Source organism: Pinus tabuliformis, chromosome 7 (genome assembly GCF_031772625.1).
Source record: "Pinus tabuliformis cultivar Carrire ecotype Pingquan chromosome 7, CPIR1, whole genome shotgun sequence".
NCBI lineage: Eukaryota > Viridiplantae > Streptophyta > Pinopsida > Pinales > Pinaceae > Pinus > Pinus tabuliformis.
This window is the reverse complement of record NC_142293.1, coordinates 860,222,122-860,243,292: the sequence shown is the minus strand read 5'-3', so window position 1 is coordinate 860,243,292 and position 21,171 is coordinate 860,222,122. Positions and strand designations below refer to the sequence as shown.

At 38.6% G+C, this 21,171-nt stretch overlaps 1 protein-coding gene across 1 annotated transcript; it reads right to left on the bottom strand.

Moving 5' to 3' along the window:
- Positions 1–232: 232 nt before the first annotated feature.
- LOC149250323 (phenylalanine ammonia-lyase 1-like) lies at positions 233–2,922 on the bottom strand. Its single transcript, XM_089459028.1, has one exon. The coding sequence runs from the start codon at positions 2,732–2,734 to the stop codon at positions 350–352; it is 2,385 nt and encodes a 794-aa protein (XP_089315154.1). The 5' UTR covers positions 2,735–2,922; the 3' UTR covers positions 233–349.
- Positions 2,923–21,171: the final 18,249 nt, after the last annotated feature.

Sequence of the window (21,171 nt, the reverse complement as noted above, 5' to 3'; positions counted from 1 at the left end):
TTGTGGTTAGTTTTATCTCAATTGAAGAAATTGTGTTTGGAGTATGTTTTTAGTATATTACATTGATTTGATTTGTGGGACCAATTTTTTTTTCAAGTATGTTTCTAGTATATTACATTGATTTGATTTGTGGGACCAAATTTTTCCATCTAATTATTAGATTATATTTTTATGGTGTGTAGATAGGAAGCTAAAACACTGAAGATCACAAAACAAAAATTGGTTTCCCCTGTGGATCGAAAATATTTATTCTATTTTGTTGGAACCCCATCTTTTACAAAGTAACGAAGATGAAAGATTCATTATTGCTAAGAACAAGCTGTTTAGGAATGCTTAAGAGTCAGTTAAATCAAAGAACTTGTTGTTGTTGGGCGCTCCAGAAACCTCTGCCGCTCGTTGCAGAGGGTGATTTGGTGCTATCAAACCATGCCCAATATGAGGCATTGAACGCTGCAGGAGACGCAGGATATGCACGTGGTGTGAATGGTCCAGCGCACCCACCCCAAGCGTCCAGACATTTGAGAATCACGTCTCCAATTTTCCCTTGGCAAATGCCCTCAAATACCTTTTCTATATCTTCGCCGGGGCTTCTCCACTTGGCCCCTGTTAGCAAATCGGTTCCCAACTCTGATCTCACGAATCTGTAAATGGGATATGTCCTGCACTTGTTTATTCTGTTTGCAATTGGGAAGTCCCCATTATCGAATCGTTCCCTCGCCTTCGGAACCTCTTCCTCTAAACGGGCTTTCAACTCCTCTTGAAATATGGGGATCCTGCTAAACACCCAATTGGGTAATATTCCAGCAGCTCCAGCGCTCTCAGCGGCCTGCAAATTGCGATCGGATTCGGCATTCCCTTCAGGGCAGGATGATTTGAGAGCTTCATCTACGAGCACTTCTCTGAGTTGGAGCATAAGCGCGTATGATGGATTTGTGGGATCGTCGATGTACGAGAAAACGGGTTGATGATCGATGACTTGCAGCAGCTCCTTCTCGCAAAATCCGGTATCTTGAAGGCTTCCGTCTTCTGCAGTGCACAGTGTCTTTCTTGCAGCCTGCAAAACTACGTGCTTCACAACGGATCGCATGTTTTCTTCCAGGTGCCGGAGATCGATCGCCTGGCATAAGGCCACCAGATATGTAGCGAACATCAGCTTTAAAATCTCAACGGCCTCGGCAGTCTTTCTGGCGGAGATCAAACCGAGGGAATTGACGTCCTGGTTGTGTTGTTCGGCGCTCTGGACGTGAGTCGTGACGGGGTTGGCCAGGTACTGGAGCTCCGATGTGTAAGCGGCCATGGCGATCTCGGCGCCCTTGAAACCATAGTCCAAACTAGGATTGGGGCCACCGCTGAGATTGGAAGGCAAACCGTTGTTGTAGTAGTCGCAGACGAGCTCCGAGAATTGAGCGAAGAGGAGCTTCCCGACGGCTGCCAAAGAGATTCGCATGTTGTCCATGGAAACTCCGATGGGTGTTCCCTGGAAGTTACCGCCGTGGAGAGCCATGTCTCTGGAGACATCGATTAACGGATTGTCGTTGACGGAATTGATCTCCCGCTCGATTGAGTGAGTAGCCGCGCGGATGACTTCGATCGGAGGCCCCAACCACTGTGGCGATGTTCGCAGAGCGTAGCGGTCTTGTTTTGGTTTGCTCAACGGGTCTCTCTCGTGAAGCCGCGCTGCTTCTTTCACGTAGTCGCTACCGTCGAGGAGGAACTCCATGACGGCCGCGGCTTCGATCTGCCCTGGGTGGTGCTTCAACTGGTGGGTTAACGGATCTACGAACTCCGGTTTCCCTTGCATCACCTCGCAGAAGAGCGCAGACAGAATCTCAGCCAGCACGCCCAGCACGTTGGCGTCAAAACAGACGGACGCGGCCACGGCGGATCCCACCGCTGTGCCGTTGACGAGAGCCAGCCCTTCCTTGGGCTGCAGTTTAAACGGTTCCAGAATCCCGGCTTTCCGGAGAGCTTCCATGGCGTCCAACAAGTGGCCGTCGGGCGAGAGGGCTTTTGAGTTGGGGCGAGCGGTGAGCAATCCGGCGATGTAGGAGAGGGGAACCAGATCGCCGGAGGCGGTGATTGTTCCCCTGAGAGGTAACTTGGGTGTGATGTTACAGTCCATGAGCTTTCTCAGAGCGTCAAGAATTTCCCATCGGATGCCAGAGTAGCCCTGCATCAAGGTGTTTGTCCGGACGAGCATGGCCGCCTTCGTGTACTCCGCCGGCAAGCACAAACATTCCTTCCCCACGACTCCCGCATTGAGGAAGCGGATCAACTCCTTCTGGAGATCCGCTGCCTTGTCGGTTCTACGGTGGGAGGTGGCTCCAAAGCCAGTTGTAACGCCGTACGTGTCGGTTCCCCTGGCAACGTTTTTGGCCACCCACTGGTAGCTCCTCTCGACTCTTTCCTTGGCGCTCGCCTCGTCTAGCTCCACTCTCACCTCCGCCCTGCGCGTCACGGCAGTCACCTCTGCAACTGTGAGAGTAGTCCCTCTCAGCACCACTTTGCCTGTTGCGTTAAATTGCTTAATCATCTTCCTCACTTCCTCGTAATGGCTGCACTGCATCGCCTCCGCCGCCTTCTTCCAGTGTGTAGGAAAGGTGACGTGGTCGGGGTTCTTCCCGTCCAAAGGCCCCGGCAGAGGCAACGTTGGCGGTCGGCACAGTTCCATGGACCTCATTGATCCGTTTATGTTCTCCATTCTGCTGCTCTCTTCTCCCACAGATGACGACATGATCTCTGCCTACTGAAAAATTGATAAATAGTAAAGATGTCACTAAGAAATCTCTTGTGCCCAGGCTCTGCAATATCTGAGAGGAAGGATGTTCCAGCGAGCGGGTGAAGAGAATGCATGAATCCAGGGTACTTATACATACGGTGAGGTCGAGGGTGGCACTATGCGACCCAGTCAACTTTGAAACGAGGAAGGAGCGACGCACGTGAGCGAGGGCGGTCGAGAAAGGGTCAAAATGCGAGGGCATGAGACTCGAGAGTGAATGGAAAAGGAGGGTGGGCGAGAGCGGTGGAGAACAGGTCAAAATGCGAGGGCATAGACTCGAGAGTGAATGGAAAAGGAAGGAGGAGCGACGCACGTGAGTTAGGGCGGAGGAGAAAGGGTCAAAGTGCGAGGGCGGCGGATCGCGATATGGTGGTGGGTAGGATCCGGTAGGACCTCCACATGGATAGGATATGGTAGTAGGTAGAATCCGGTAGGACCTCCACGTCACTTATCCCCACCGACTCAAATGGAATGGAGTACCTCATTGGACTCTAATCAACGAAATTAAAGGAATATGTCGGAAGTTACACGCTTCAATCATTTTGATATTATGATATGTTTTTAAATAAATTTCGATGATCGGTGTATAAAAATGCCATAATCATGCAATTTTTGTAAAACAACAAAATTAGAAACGAAATTCACTGTATGCTTAATTAACTATATTATTAATGATGATCTGAAATAATGATGTAAAATGTGTATATATTAATATATAATGAAATCGTTGATTTAATTTTTGATTTTTTTTGGATTCTAATAACTAATTACTATAATACATACTAATTTAAATTATAGTTTAAAGAATAGGTGTTTAACATTTTCCTTAATCCAAAGAGATGTATTAAAGTTCAAGAATGAGAGTTAAAAATGAAAAAATGCATTTCAGCGAAGAGTTGAATGTCTCTCAAAAATGGTTTTCAAGAATGACCACAAATCAAGGATGGTGGTTTTTAAGAAAAAACCACAAATGATACCAAAAATGTGGGAGAACTCAAAGGTCTCAACCACTTCTCGAACTTTCATAGTAGTTCTCATATCAATAAAAAATGTCAATTTTGGAACCATCAATGTAGTTCCTCGAACAATTCTAAATATGGAAGTGTTTGTTCATGAACAACGTATTAGCAAAAACTGAAGTCTCTCTGGCTACAACTCTGACTCTAACCGGTACAGGTTGTGGCTAAGGCTCGCTTGTGGATCTCTCACTGAGGCTCGCTTCACAAATCTTCGATCCTGTAGTAGTTTTGCTCGTTCACAAACAACTTATTCAACAAAAACTAAAGTCTCTCTAACTACTTTTAATTTGTGGATATTTATATGCATTACAAAATTCAATATTTATTTTCATGTGTTATCATAGCATTTTATAAAATTGGAAAATATTTCCCTATAAATAGTTCTAAGTACTATTTAGATATAGTGGTTAGTAAATTCTAGGGTAATCTTATCTAAAAGTTCATTTGATTTCAATGTGGGGCAATTTAGATATCACATGTGAATGTTTAAATGAACATATAATTGGAACAATTCATGAAATGAAACAGATGTCTAGAGGTTGCTAGCAGTGAGGAGGGTCCAACTCATTTTAGCTGCAAGAGCTTTTGCAAATTGTGGGAGCTCTTTTATCCCCCATCCCCCCCATTTCTTGGGCAGGGAAATGGATTTCCAAGACACCCAGGCAAAAATTTTACCTTCCTTGTGCCCCTTCCATAGACATCAATTGCAGAGTTGTTGCAAACAGCTGATAATTCCCCGAGGAATCCATGCAAGTGACATCCAATAGACTAGGGTGGCCTCCAAAACTGATTTGATCAGGACTAGCCTCCTAGCTCTGGAGAGTAGTCTATGGTTCTAGCTTTTTAGTCTTTTTTCCAGCTTGACAACTAACCAAATCTAGTCAGCAATGTGATAGCAGTTTGGTTTAATCCGGAAGCCCAAATATTTAAGGCCCTCCGAGAGATGGTGGGAAGTGTAAGGAAATAAAAGGGTTGATATCTGGATTCTGTTGGATTAAGACCAGACAGAGTGATGGTGGACTTGGAATGATTGACTGACATACTAGTGGATATTTCAAAAAGATTGAGGATCTCACGGAAGGTGTCCATGTCCCTGGAACTTCCATTTAAGAAAATCATTATATCATCCACAAAAAGCCTGAGAAAAACCCCTCAGCACCAAAGCCCTGAGAAAAACCCCTCAGCACTAAAGGCATCACCTTGAAGCTGAAACAACTTCGATACCAAATGTAGGTTTTAACCTTGTACAAAATTACCTACAAACAAATTCTGAAAAATAAAAAATAAAAGATGGTGAGAAATACAAAACAAATACAAAAATATTTTCCCTTGGATCCTAAAACTGGGACTACCAGATTGATTTTTCGTTATATTCATTTCAATGTTACAATACATATACATACATGTCGAAGCATCCATAAACCACAATCTATTAACCATGGATTAGAACACAACCATTGTTCCCTTGACCGGATCTACAAGATACAATGGGAAGAAAACCATCATGCCCAAAACCATGTGTAAAACCCATATACAAAACCATAGGCAGGTCCGCCCACCTAATATAGGGTCCAAAAAAGAAATTTCCCGCAGCATTTCCCTGGACCCCGTAGAGGGCAGCTATCACCCTTGTCAAACCCCCTAGCAGGGGGGTTGTCGCCCCCCTTGTGACCCACCCACTACACCCGGCGCAACGAAGGGGGGGGGTTGGCTGCCCCCCTCTAACCCCCTGACTTCACGTGTGGGGCTAGTTGTGGAAAGAATATAACACACACCCAAAATAATAGTACAATTGTAATCAAAGTGAGGGAGACTGTCAATGGAGAGTGCACATTCATTGTCAACAAATGTTGTGTAGTACATTATTCTTGTGGATCACACAGTCACTATCACTAGTGATCGCACAAGCCTTACATTCAAGAGCTCCATACTGCCTATTTAAGCTTGCATAGAAATAATTTTACTTGTGCATTCTTCAAGAACTGAGCATGCATAAGCAAGTGGCTTTGACACTTAGAATATGAGGGAACATCAATTTGATCTTGAAGCATATATAAATGATTAGGGAATGACAAATCCTAGGATCATACATAGGCTCCAAAATTCAAGTGTAAGCAAAATTTTGGAGGATGTTTATCACAATCACAACACCTCCTTGATCTATATACACTTATATAATGAAACATGTCATTTATCATAGGCACTGCCCCCTTGAGGATCAATGGCTAGAACTTAATGAAACAAACTAATGGTATATATTAACTAGAATCCATGTTACCACATAACCCTAGGGCTTAAAACCTAGGGTTTCCTCCATGAGGCTCCATTTAAAAACTTTGGGATCTAGGGAGCGGGACAAAACCCCTCAATTTTATTTGACAGGAAAATTCCTTCCATGGGACACGCTTTCCCTGACCCTTTTCTATTGCGACTCCACTTCATAAATGCTAGGGTGACATTAGAATCATAAATGTCTGAGGTCACATCATGCTGATGTTCCATGCCTCGTCCCTTTTTTCCTTGGAGCTTTCACATTATTCCTTCCCTATTGGATATCATCAGGATGCCATCACACCCTTCATGTAGCCTCCTTTGATAGTGGCACATGTCGTTATTTTTAGTCCACTTGGTCTTGCAAAATGAAAATGACTAGGTGCCCATGTAACGACACTAGAATGAAATGTCACCCAAGTGCCACATATTTGACCAACATGGCTTAGGTGCCACCAATCTTCGACCCCCTTACAAAATGAGTTTTTCCCGTTATAGTAGAATTTTGGTGTTTTTAAAGGTTCTCCAACCTAACCACTAAGAAACTAATTTTTTGTCAATTTTAATTTCTCCTTCCCATCTCCTAGAAAAAAACTCAAGAGCACTATTACAAAATCCACTAGGGTCCCAAGCCCCGAGACCCATCCAATGACTGTGAAGGCCACAAGAAATAGATGGCTCAAATTAAATAAGGGATATCTATTTCATTTCATTCATATGTACCATATATATATATATATATATATATATATATATATATATATATGAGTGTTCTAAAGCTCAAGAGAGATGTTGCTTTATATATATATATATATATCTATATATATAAAGCAACATCTCTCTTGAGCTTTAGAACACTCATATGGCTAGAAAGCCCATTCATATCATTTTAATGCAAGTATTTACTAGAGACTCACCTATCTGTAGGTTTTAACCCTATATAGAAATTACTTGCATACAAATTCTAAAACACAAAAAATAAACAATGCGAGAGCATAACACATAAAACACATATACACAGAGATTTTCCCCTGGATCCCAAAACTGGGACTACCAGCTTGATTTTTCATTATGTTCCTTTCAATGTTATAATACATATTTATACATGCTGAAGCATCCAATACCATGGCCTGAAAACCATCGCGTCCAATACCATGGACCGAAAACCATCGCGTCCAAAAACATGTGCGAAAATCATGCACAAAACCATAGGTGGGTCTGCCTAACCTAACATAGGGTCCAAAACCAAAATTTTCTGATGCACTGCCCCAGACCCCATAAAGTGGGGTTACGGGTATGCCTCAAACCCCCTGTGACCCCCCCCCCCCCCGCTACACAATCAGCGCAACGAAGGGTGGCTCCGCCCTCACTCTAACCCCCCGATTAACTAAGTGGGCTAGTCGTGGAAAGAATATAACACAACCCAACATTATCCCATTTGTTGTTTTCTTTCCACAGGGGGCCACAAAAGAGCTTGGTCATTTTTCTAGCCCTGAAACGCCCATTGTCTTTCTGCACCAAGAGAACTTCTCAGAGCTCACATATTTTGTTAATGCATTTGCAGTATTCTTCAAAGTGTCCACCTTTACCAACAACACCTTTTTGTCTTCTATCATATCCCTCACAAAGTGATATTAAACATCAATTTGCTTTGTCTTTGAATGATATGCAGGGTTCTTTGCCAAGAAAATTGCACTTTGGTTGTCACAGTCTATCCTTATAGCTCCCTGTACTAACCCCATACTTGAACACAATCTCTACAACCAAACTACTTCCTTTCTTGTATGAGTGGCTGCCATGTATTCTGCCTCTGTAGTTGATAGTGCCACTGCAGATTGTTTCTTACTCATCCAACTGACTGCACCTCCAAATAGGTTAAACACATACCACTTGTAGATCTTCTCTGATCCAGATCTCCAGCCCAGTTTGCATCAACAAAGCCATGAATATCCGACATTCCGTCCAATCCTGATCTTCCTTGCTAGCACAAACCATAATCACTAATGCCACGCAAATACCTAAAAACCCGCTTCACTATTGTCCAGTGCTCCTTACCTGGTTTTGACATAAACCTGCTCAATACTCCCACTGCATGTGCAATGTCTGGTCTAGTACAGACCATTGCATACATCAGGCTAGCGACTGCACTTGCATATGGAACATGGGACATGTTCCCTTCCTCTTCTTGTGTCTTGGGACACTGTTCAGCAAATAACCTCACACCTACAAGAATAGGAACCTTCACCGGTTTACTATCCTACATATTAAACCTCTGCAGTATTGTCTCGACATACTTCCTCTGGTTTAACCAGAGCTTCCTCTTTGCCCAATCTCTTTTAATTTCCATGCCCAAAATATAGTTTGCAACACCAAGATCTTTCATGTCGAATTTGGAGGACAATTGGGTCTTCAAATCCTAGATAATTTCTTTTTCATTTCCAACTAGCAACATATCATCCACATACAGGACCAGATAAATAACACGGTCACCAATTAATTTAAAATACACATAGTGATATGCTTTTCTTTTGGTGAAGCCAAGTCCCCGTATAAACGTATCAAATTTCTAATACCACATCCTTGGTGACTGTTTTAACCCATACATAGATTTTTTTAACTTGCATACCATTTCTTTCTTACCCTTCACCGCAAAGCCTTCAGGTTTCTTCATGTATATTTCCTCTTCCAGATCCCCGTGAAGAAATGTTGTCTTCACATCCATCTATTCAACCTCAAAATCAAAAGTAGCAGCAATAGATAAAAGTAATATAATAGAAGTTACCTTGGCAACAGGAGAAAAAAATATCACCAAAATCAATTCCCGGCACCTGGGAATAACCTTTTGCTACCAACCGAGCTTTGTATTTCTCCACCTTTCCTTCTGCATTTGTCTTCTTCTTGAACAACCATTTGCTGCCAATGGGTTTCCTTCCACCCGAAAACTCCACTAGATCCCAAGCCTCATTTTTGTGCAAAGATGCCATTTCATCAACCATGGCCTCTTTCCAGAGTTTTCCATCCTATGAATCTACTGCTTCCTTCATAGTTCTGGGATCATCGTCAGTAATAGATAAAGAAAAATTTGAACAGAAAGTAGATGGATTATACCTTTTTGGCTGCCTTCTTTCTTGAACTGATCTTCTCACGCCTGGAGTTTGTGGCTCTTCATCTTCTGATTCCTCCTCTGCTGTAAAGTCCGATTCTTCCTCCTTAAGCTCAAACTCTATCTTCTCAGGTTGATTTGGTTGGACTTCACGTTTAATAACATCTTTTACCTCTCTGAACACCACATCTCGGTTGTACACAACCTTCTGTGTGACTGGGTTCCAAAGCTTATAACCCTTTAAACCATACTTATACCCAATAAAGATTCACTTTTCAGATTTACTATCCAACTTGGTTCGTTTCTCCTTTGGAACATGTACATATGCATCACATCCAAATACCCTCAGATGTGAAAGAGAGGGTTTCTTACCAGTCCATACCTCTTGTGGAGTCTTATCCTCCAACACTAATGAAGGTGACCTGTTCACCAGGTAACATGCAATATCCACCGCCTCTGCCCAGAATTCCTATCCTAACCCGTCACCACTGAGCATGCTTCTTGCTCTTTCCATCAACGTCTTATTCATTATTTCTGCAACTCCATTTTGTTGAGGTGTATATGGAGTAGTCTTCTGTCGTGCTATACCACACTTCTTATAGAATTCTTCAAATTCCTTGCTGCAAAACTCTCCACCATTATCTGTCCTCAACACCATTATCTTCTTCTCTGTCTGATTTTCCATGAGAGCCTTAAATTCTTTAAACCTGTCAAAGTCTTCAGATTTCTTCTTAAGAAAATATATCCATGTATTCCTTGATAAGTCATCTATAATTGATACATAGTACATAGAATTACCGAGTGATGGAACCTTCACAGGTCCAAACACATCACTGTGCACGAGTTCTAATATCTGTTTCGCCCTCTTACTACCAGAGGGGAAACTCACCCGATTCTGCTTCCCATATACACAATTTTCACAAAAATCAAAATCCAGAGAGTTATTACTCATACCTTTACCATGAAGTATTTGAAGGCCCTTCTCTCCAATATGTCCAAGCCTTTGATGCCACAACATGGTCTTCTCTCCAGAGACCACTAGATTTTCTGATCCACTTTCAGGAACCACAGAACTGTTGCACCCATCAATAATAGTGCTACCTTGTAGCTTGTATAGAGTTCTAATTCGAACTCACCACATCAATACCAGTGCTCCCTGAACCATTTTGCAGGTATCCTTCTCGAACACTGTTTTTACACCTGCATCATCCAGCTTGCTTACAAAAATTATATTTCTGGCCAATGTAGGAATATGCAGAACACCCGAAAGTGTTCTAACCCTTCCACCTTGCAACTTCAACTTTACTTTTCTGCAACCAATGATTTTAGCCTTTCTATCATCGCCTAAGAAGACATCACCACCATCGTATTTCTCATACTCGCAGAACCACTCTCTATGGGGAGTGAAGTGAAAGGATGCACCTGAGTCAATCAACCATGCCTCATGATCTACATGTGTACTTGAAGAAGCCAAGTACACATCCCCACATTCATCTGAGGTGTTTTTTGCCTCTGCAGAAGGAGCATTATTAGATCCCTTTCCTTTATCAGGAGCTTTAAATTTGCAGCCCCTTTGGTAGTGCCCTTCCTTTCCACATTTCCAACACACCACCTTTACAGGTTTTCTTGGAGATTTAGATCTCTCTCTAGATTTAGATCTCCCACTCGATGACTTATTTTTGTTTCTATTCTGGGACCATCCTCGTACAAACAAGGCATCACAATTCTGGCTCTCCATATTTTTCCATCTCATCTCCTCCGTCAACAAGGATGAGACTATTTCATCAAACTGCAAGGTAGTTGTATTTCTACCTATTGCAATAACCAGACTATCCCACGAATCTAGTAGAGAACACAACAAACTGATGCACTTACCTTCATATGAAATTTTAATATCAATAGATGCTAACTGACTTACCACAGTATTAAATGCATTCAAATGATCTGTCACCGAGTCTCCATCTTTCATCCTCAGGTTATACAACTTTTTCCGTAGGAACAGTTTATTCACCAGAGACTTAAATTGGTACAAAGTCCCTAACTTGTCCCACAAAGCCTTCATCGTAGCTTCCCCTAATACATTCAGCAATACTGAATCTGAGACACACAATTGTATTGTGCTCTTTGTCTTCCGATCCAACTTCTTCCATTCTTCATCAGACACTCCCGTTGGTTTAGTACCCAGATCTACTGTGATCCACTGATCTTTATCCACCAACAGATCCTACATCTTGAGTTTCCACAACTCAAAAATATGACCATTAAATTTCTTGATCTATATCTTTCCACTGCTCGCCATCTTCTTTCACCATCAGAATCGATCTCGAAGATCTCCCACTGAACAGGGTCTACAACAGGCCCGAGCGAAACCCCTCAGCAACAAAGGCGTCTCCTTGAAGCCAAAACTGCTCTAATACCAAAAGTAGGTTTTAACCCCATATAGAAATTACCTGCATATGAATTCTAAAACACAGAAAATAAACAATGTGAGAGCATAACACATAAAACACATATACACGGAGATTTTCCCCTAGATCCCAAAACCGGGACTACCAACTTTATTTTTCATTATGTTCCTTTCAATGTTATAATACATATTTATACATGTCGAAGCATCCAATACCATGGACCAAAAACCATCGCATCCAAAAACATGTGTGAAAATCATGCACAAAACCATAGGTGGGTCTGCCCAACCTAACATAGGGTCCAAAACCAAAATTTTCCGAGGTGCTGCGCTAGACCCCATAAAGTGGGGTTATGGACACGCCTCAAACTCCCTATGACCCGGCCCCGCTACACAAACAATGCAACGAATGGGGGCTCCACCCCCCCTCTATGCCCCCGGTTAACTACATGGGCTAGTCGTGGAAAAAATATAACACAATCCAACACTATCTCTTTATACTTAGGCCATTTAAACTAATTGTAGGCTCACACTACATAGGTCTTTATATTTTTATTAGGATTGGATGTTAACATGATTCAGGTTCATAAAGAAAACAAAAGAGTCACCCTTTTACTCAAATTTACACAAGGAAACAACACTCCATATTCATATAGGAAGTCAAATTCCTTAGCATTAACATAATATGAAATCAAAACAATAGACATGTGCATAATATTCAATATTTCAAGGACATAAGTGGACACTTATCTTATAAAGTAGTCTGACAACTAAGATTGGGATTGCAACTCTCCACCCAACCTTTATTTGGTCTGCAATACAATATTTCTTTCAACCAAACACCCTTGAGGTAGATTCTAGAGATTGAGTAGTGCTCAAAATAAGGGAATCAATACTGGTATCTAAAATAGGGACTCTAGAGGTTATACCAACTCGATCTACAAACTAGGGAATTTAACAAGTTAAAATAGGGAATCCAAAGTTCTCACCACTTCCACCCACCAGTTATTTCGAGGAATGTATAAGTTATACTACCTCCACCCTCAAAGAATTTCCCTTCATGGTTCCACCCAAAGAAAAGAGTCTATAACTCACTAAGAATAAACTAGAAACAATCACAAGGAATTGTAAAGACTCTCAATGGATAGGAATCCAAAGAGAAAATCCTCCACCCACCATCTAAGAAAAGTAATCCAAAGATTAAACCATCTCCACCCTCTAGCTAAAATAATGAATCCAGAGACCTGGTCCTTCAATCGAGAGATACTTATTCATCATTCTAGTGTTCAACCGAAGTTATTTTTCTTTTTTCTTATCCAACTCTCACTTTTGTGTTAAGTTTTATCTTTCCCATGTCTTCCTCTATTCCATATACCTATGCTCTCTGTCCCTTATCCTTTTTTTTCCTATGCACCATTTGTCTCGTGTATTGCCTGTCTTTTCCCATTTGATTGCTTATTTGACCACAAGATTCCTAGCCAATGCCCTGCTTCCACATGGTTCCCCTTGTACTTACTATGGCCCTTCTCCACTCTTATTTGTTACAATGGGCCCTCCAACTCCTCGACGTGCACTCATACATGACTTCCCAACAAGGAAACCCTCTTCCTCTTATTTTTTTCCCTTTCTTTCTTACAAATTTCTCCAAGATAGGCATGACCTTGTCCTCTCTTTTCCTATTGAATTTAATGGTGTTGTCAATCCATGTAAACCACACAAGTCAACCTCCCATGGATATTAAAAAATCAAATTTCCTGTTAATCCCAAGCGACCTCCCTCCCTAAGCTCTAAAATTTGTGTCCCAATATCTTAGCCAATTTCAATAATCACAAAAAACATGTATCCCTTCTAAAGAAACATGTTCATGATCCCACTCATGTTATTGGCTGGAATGTAATGTAGGTCGAACTAGAAGGTGATTTTCATGTTGGGCCTTTGTAAATTTTAGACAAAAGGAAACTTCACTCCAAAATCGAATCATTTCCCAAGTTGAAGTGAAATGGAAGCACTTCAATCTAAAGGAGGATAACTAGGAAATGGAAGAGGAAATGTGAGAAGCATTTCCTTCATTTTTTCAAAAGTGAATAAAGTAGAGGAAATGACAAGGACAAGGTAATTTTATTCAAGGGGGGGAATATGTAATACCTGTTGTGCAATTTCTTTTGCAGACATTATTATTTTATAATTACTTCTAAATATTGAAGTGGAAATATTAGCAATAAAGCCAAGATAAAGTTGATTGACTTATGTAAATAAATTTTACAATAATAAACAAATTTTCATTTTCTCTTGGAAATGATATGGTAAACAACATGTGAGTATTTTGGGCTTCCTTTCTATCCAAGACATTGTTAAGTTATTAATTCCAAGTGGTGGATAGAAAAGGGAATATTGACATAGGTTATAGTTGTAACCTCATCAAATTCCCCCAAGTTTCCTACGAGAAAGACTACTAATAGGAAACAAAATAATTGGAGAAGAATTTTATTTTGGTTGGAAAAATAAGGATAGTTGGAGAGAAATGTTATGCTAGGTGAAAATATAAGAATAAGCATAGCTGGAGAGAAAAGAATGCTTATGGAGAAAAAAGGAAAGACTTTTTCCCAATTTGGAAAAATCTTAGGTAAAGAAAAAAGGTGGGCAGACCTTAAAAAGAGGATGTTTCTATAAAAGTATGTTGGATATGAAAGTAATAAATAACACTAGGTGGAAATAGTTCAAGGCGGTTCCAAGGAGAGCAGAGAAGAAGCCTGAGCTCGAGGGGAGTTCCTAGGAGTGCAAATCATTGGTTGGGAGGAGCGTGTCATTTCCCATAGTATTTTCAAGGGATATTTTGTCATCGCATAAGTATATTTCTATGAAATATTAGTATTGTTAGTAATTTTTCTTGTTATGGAATTAATTGATTCATATGTGTGTGTGTGTGTGTTTTGATAAAGGAAAATAGGATGTGGACCTAGTATGTGTGCAGTATTTATAAGGAAATAAGTATGATCAGGATAGAGAAAGTGATAGATTAAGTAGATGATATGATATGTATATAATTAATTTGGAATTATAATTGTTCTAACAGGTGAAGAAAGTATGCATAAACTGTCTTAGAAAATATAAAATATTGTAGAAAATCTAACATCCTACATAAGTGTTATACGTTAAGCTAAATAATTCATAAACAAATATAGAGAAAAAACAATATAATACTTCCTAAATTTAGGTTCCAAGTATATTACCGCATAACCATAGGGCTTAAAACCTAGGGATTCCTCCATGAGGCTCCATTTAAAAACTTTGAGGTCCAGGGAATGGGACAAAACCCCTCAATTTTATTTGACATGAAAATTCCTTCCATGTGACACACTTTCCCTGACCCTTTTCTATTGCAACTCCAATTTAAAAATGACAGGGTGATATCACAATCATAAATGTCTAAGGTCACATCATGTTGATGTTCCATGCCCCGTCCCTTTTTTCCTTGGAGATTTTACATTGTTTGTTCCCTTTTGGACATTATCAGGATGACATCACACCCTTTCATGTAGCTTCCTTCGATAGTGCCACATGTTGTTATTTTTAGTCCACTTGGTATTGCAAAATGGAGATGACTAGGTGGCCATGTAACAACACTAGAATGAAATGTCACCCAAGTGCCACATATTTTACCACCATTGCCTAGGTGCCACCAATCTTTGACCCCCTTGCAAAATGAGATTTTCCCGTTATAGTATAATTTTGGTGTTTTTAAAGGTTCTCCAACCTGACGACTAGGAAACTAATTTTCTGTCAATTTCCATTTCTCCTTCCCATCTCCTAGAAAAAACTCAAGAGAATTATTACAAAATCCAATAGGGTCCCAATCCCTGAGACCCATCCAACCACTATGAAGGCCACAACAAATACATGGCTCAAATTAAATAAGGGATATCTAGTTCATTTCATATATATATATATATATATATATATAACGCAACATCTCTCCTAAGCTTTACAACACTCATATGGCTAGAAGTCCCATTCACATCATTTTAATGCAAGTATATACTAGAGACTCACCCATCTCTTTATACTTAGGCCATTTAAACTAATTGCAGGCTCACGCTACATAGGTGTTTATTTTTTTATTAGGACTAGATGTTAACATAATTCAAGTTTCTGTGATCCATAATGAATTAAACAAAGTATTTCGGTAGAAATCACATGAGAGAATTTTTTGGCCGATGCGTTTCAAACCAACAAGTGTGATTTATCATCAGGACTAGATGAAGAGGCAGACCATGGCAAAGGCTTAAATAGAGAGCAATGTAGCGACATAATTCCAAGTAACGACTATATTTGAACAATAATGTTTAAATTATAATATTAATTTATTAATATATTAAAAACAAATATTATTAAGTAATGGTTATATTAAACGACTAGTTTTTGAAAAAAATATTTAAATAATTTATATTATTTCATTAATTTATTAAAAATATTAATAGGTAACGGCTATATTAAACAACTAGTTTTTGAAAAATAATATTTAAATTAATTTATTAAAACCAAATATTACTAGCTCTTGAAAAATAATATTTAAATAATGATATTAGTTTATTAATTTATTAAAATATTAATATGTAACGGCTATATTAAATGGCTAGTTTTTGAAAAAATGTTTAAATAATGATATTATTTCATTAATTTCTTAAAATATTAATAGGTAAGGGCTATATTAAATGGCTAGTTTTTAAAAAATAATATTTAAATTAATTTATTAAAACCAAATATTACTAGGTCTTGGAAAATAATATTTAAATAATGATATTAGTTTATTAATTTATTAAAATATTAATATGCGACGGCTAGTTTTTAAAAAATACTATTTAAATTAATTTATTAAAACCAAATATTACTAGTTTTTGGAAAATAATATTTAAACTGTGATATTCGTTTATTAATTTATTAAAAACAAATATTAATAAGTAACCGCTATATTAAACATCGAGTTTTTAAAATAAATAAATAAATAATCAAAGTCAAACTTTAAAGGAGAGGAGTCAAAAATTATAAAAACGAGTGAAGACCCTAATCGAGACAAGATCATTTGTTTTATTTTATTTATTTTTCCATTAATTATTTTAATTTATTTTATTTTATTTCCATTAGTTATTTTTAATTATTTTTAATTTATTTTATTTTATTTCCATTAGTTATTTTAGGAGTTGTCTTTAAAGAGACTTTTTGGAAAGCTTTTCCGGTGGGTTTTTCAGGTCAAAATCCGACAGCAATTTATTGAAATCGCAAGTTTGATAGCTAATTTCTGCACAATCAAAGCGTCCCAGGGGTTTTTCAGGGTGCTGAATCCAAATATGCAGTTAAAAAACCATTTTAAATAATACAAATCAAGATTTAAGCTCAATTTTTTCCACCGGATTCCATCACCAGAATCTCCAAAAAGTCGCATAAAAGACAACTCCGTTATTTTATTTATCAAATGATCTTGTCTTGATTAGGGTCTTCACTCGTTTTTATAATTTTTGACTCCCCTCCTTTAAAGTTTGACTTTGATTATTTATTTATTTATTTTAAAAACTAGCTGTTTAATATAGCGGTTACTTATTAATATTTGTTTTTAATACTCATCAAAGCTGTCATTGAAGCTACGCCTGTCTACTGGATGACTCTAGCTTGGATACCCCGTGGCGTACTAAGCAGAATTCAGAGTATATGTTCTATATTTATATGGAATGGACATCACTCAGGGAAGATATTGGCATGGGTGAAATGGGATACCATTGCTAGGCCTAAAAGTTGGGGAGGCTGGGGCATTAAGAGGCTTGATCTCTTTGCAAAAGCATTAGCAGCAAAACTCGGATGGCAGCTACTGACCTCTGACAGCCTTTGGTCCCGTGTAGCCCAAGAAAAATACATCAGACCATCACATCTCATGGACTGGTTCCGCCAGCAACATGAGCCTGGGCATAATATATCCAACATATGGAAGGCAGTTTTGCGCTCCCTTCCTCTTTTGATGGATGGTATTACCTGGCGCATCAAGAGTGGGCAAGATGTTAGAATCGGGATGGACCCATGGGTAGGGTGTGGTAACATGCACAGACTTTCGGAAGGCCTTATCAGATATCTACATAGCAGAGGCATCACTCATATAAACCAAATTGGAGACAGTGATAACTCCACTTTTCTACAACAGGCTTGGATTTCATCCGAGACCCTGGAAATTCCTGAACAATGGCAGTTTGAATGGCGCTGCTTTACTGACGCGCTCACCCAGGCACATATCAGACTGACTGAAGGATCAGATGAGCTTATCTCGGCCATTGCTAAGCATGGTTTATACTCTCCTAAAATGGGGTACCTGAAATTAATGGAACCACATAAGCCCCCGAATATTCTCCCACTCTGGAAAAATATATGGAAGCTTCAAGCTGCCCCTCGTTGTCGATTGTTAATGTGGAACATCATTTTTGACAAGATTCCCACCGGGAAAAATCTCTTGAAAAGATCTTTCCACGGACCTTTCAGATGTCATCTCTGTTGTAACGATGAGGAGAGCACAGATCACCTATTCTTACAATGTTCAGTTACTAAAGATTTCTGGCACAACATATCATCATATTGCACCTCCCTTAAAGCATGGCAAGGGATGAACATTTTGGAAGCTTGGAGCTTTTGGACACGAGAACACTCAGGGAAACCCATCAACATGTCGCTCCTGGTATGCTGGGCTATCTGGATAGCTCGGAACCAAATTATTTTCAACAATAAGGCTCCCCACTGGCCTTCTATTCTGAGTCATACAATTGCTGACTACAATCTGCTTCCTGAGACAGACTACATCCCCCCAGCCTGCACTATTAATCCCATTACCATTGATAAGTCAAAGCCCTGGGCCTACTTTGATGGATCCGCACAAGAAGAGGGTTGTGGCGGTGGAGCAGTTTTATATATCAATGAGTCACATTGCTATAAGATCCAGATCAAACTTGAAAATGGCACCAACAATTTTGCTGAATTAAGCACAGCAAAACACATCATTCATTTTGCACACCAAAAACATTGCAGACACCTACAATTATTTGGAGACTTACAGATTGTTTGCAATTGGCTGAATTCTGCATCTCATTGTTATGCTTTCTCTTTGAGACATATTCTTGACGAAGCCAAAAGACTGATATCATCTTTTGAATCTTTTGTCTGTCGCCATATTTACAGGGAAAAAAATACAGATGCAGACCAACTTTCCAAAGAAGCAGCGCATAGCCAACTAGATCAATGGCTGATCCAGGAGAAGATTGATGGAACTTTCCATCAATACTATCAAACGCCTTTTGTGGACCTTAATAGAAATGGGTCCCAGACCCGCATATAAACAGTCACAGCTATCTTAGTCAATTTTGATACACGTACTCATATTGTATAGTTTTATTTTCAGTAACTGTCTATAATAGTGCTCTTAGTGCAGAGCAGGTTTTTGATATAAAAACTGTTGGTTTTTTATCCAGCCAAAGCTTCAAGACTCCCTACTGGAGATCCAGATCATTCAAGAATTTTTTGTATCCAGACTGCCCATTGGCCACATATGAATATGCGACCAGCATCTACAAAATGTAATTTCTTTTTATTAATAGAAATTACGACTTTTTCCTTAAGGGAAAAAAAAAACATATATATTTGTTTTTAATAAATTAATAAACTAATATCACCGTTTAAATATTATTTTCTAAAAACTAGTAATATTTGGTTTTAATAAATTAATTTAAATAATATTTTTCAAAAACTAGCCCTTTAATATAGTCGTTACATATTAATATTTTAATAAATTAATAAACTAATAATCATTATTTAAATATTATTTTTCAAAAAATAGCCGTTTAATATAGCCGTTACCTATTAATATTTTTAATAAATTAATGAAATAATATCATTATTTAAATATTTTTTTCAAAAACTAGTCGTTTAATATAGCCGTTACATATTAATATTTTAATAAATTAATAAACTAATATCATTATTTAAATATTATTTTTCAAGAGATAGTAATATTTGGTTTTAATAAATTAATTTAAATATTATTTTTCAAAAACTAGCCGTTTAATATAGCCGTTACCTATTAATATTTTTAATAATTAATGAAATAATATCATTATTTAAATATTATTTTTCAAAAACTAGCCGTTTAATATAACCATTACTTAATAATATTTGTTTTTAATATATTAATAAATTAATATTATAATTTAAACATTATTGTTCAAATATAGCCGTTACTTGAAATTATGTCTCTACATTGCTCTCTATTTAAGTCTTTGCCATGGTCTACCTCTTCATCTAATCCTGATGATGAACCACACTTGTTGGTTCGAAAACCGTCGGTAAAAAATTCTCTCATGTGATTTCTACCGAAAGACTTTGTTTAAATAATTCAAGTTCATAAAGAAAACAAAAGAGTCACCCTTTTACTCAAATTTACACAAGGAAACAACACTCCATATTCATATATGAAGTCAAATTCCTTAGCATTAACAAAATATGAAATCAACACAATAGACATGTGCATAATATTCAATTTTTCAAGGACATGAGTGGACACTTATCTTATAAAGTAGTTCGACAACTAAGATTGGGATTGCAACTCTCCACCCAACCTTTGTTTGGTCTACATTACAATCTTTCTTGCAACCAAACACCCTTCAGGTAGATTCGAGAGCTTGAGTAGTGCTAAAAATAAGGGAATCAATACGGGTATCTAAAATAGGGACTTTAGAGGTTATACCAACTTGATCAACCAACTAGGAAATTTAACAAGTTAAAATAGGGAATCCAAAGTTCTCACCACTTCCACCCACTAGTTATTCCAAGGAATGTATAAGTTATACTACCTCCACCCTCAAAGAATTTCCCTTCGTGGTTCCACCCAAAAGAAAGAGTCTAGAACTCACTAAGAATAAACTAGAAACAATCACAAGAAATTGTAAAGACTCTCATTGGACAGGAATCCAAAGATAAAATCCTCCACCCACCAGCTAAGCAAAGTAATCCAAATATTAAACCATCTCCACCCTCTAGCTAAAACAAAGAATCCAGAGACTTGGTCCTTCACCCGAGAGATGCTTATTCATCTTTCTAGTGTTCAACCAAAGTTCTTTTTCTTTTTTCTTATCCAACTCTCACTTTTTTGTTAAGTTTTATCTTTCCCATGTCTTACTCTATTCCATCTGCCTATGCTCTCTGTCTCTTATCCTTTTTTTTCCAATGTACCATTTGTCTTGTGTATTTCCTGTCTTTTCCCATTTGATTGCTTGTTTGACCAAAAGATCCCTAGCCAATGCCATGCTTCCACTTGGTTCCCCTTGTACTTACTGTGGCCCTTCTCCACTCTTGTTTGTTACAATGGGCCCTCCAACTCCTCGACGTGCACTCATACATGATAGGACTTCCCAACAAGGAAACCCTCTTCCTCTTATTTTTTTTCCTTTCTTGCTTACAAATTTCTCCAAGATAGGCATGACCTTGTCCTCTCTTTTCTTGTTGAATTTAATGGTGTCATCAATCCATGTAAAGCACACTAGTCAACCTCCCATGGATATTAAACAAC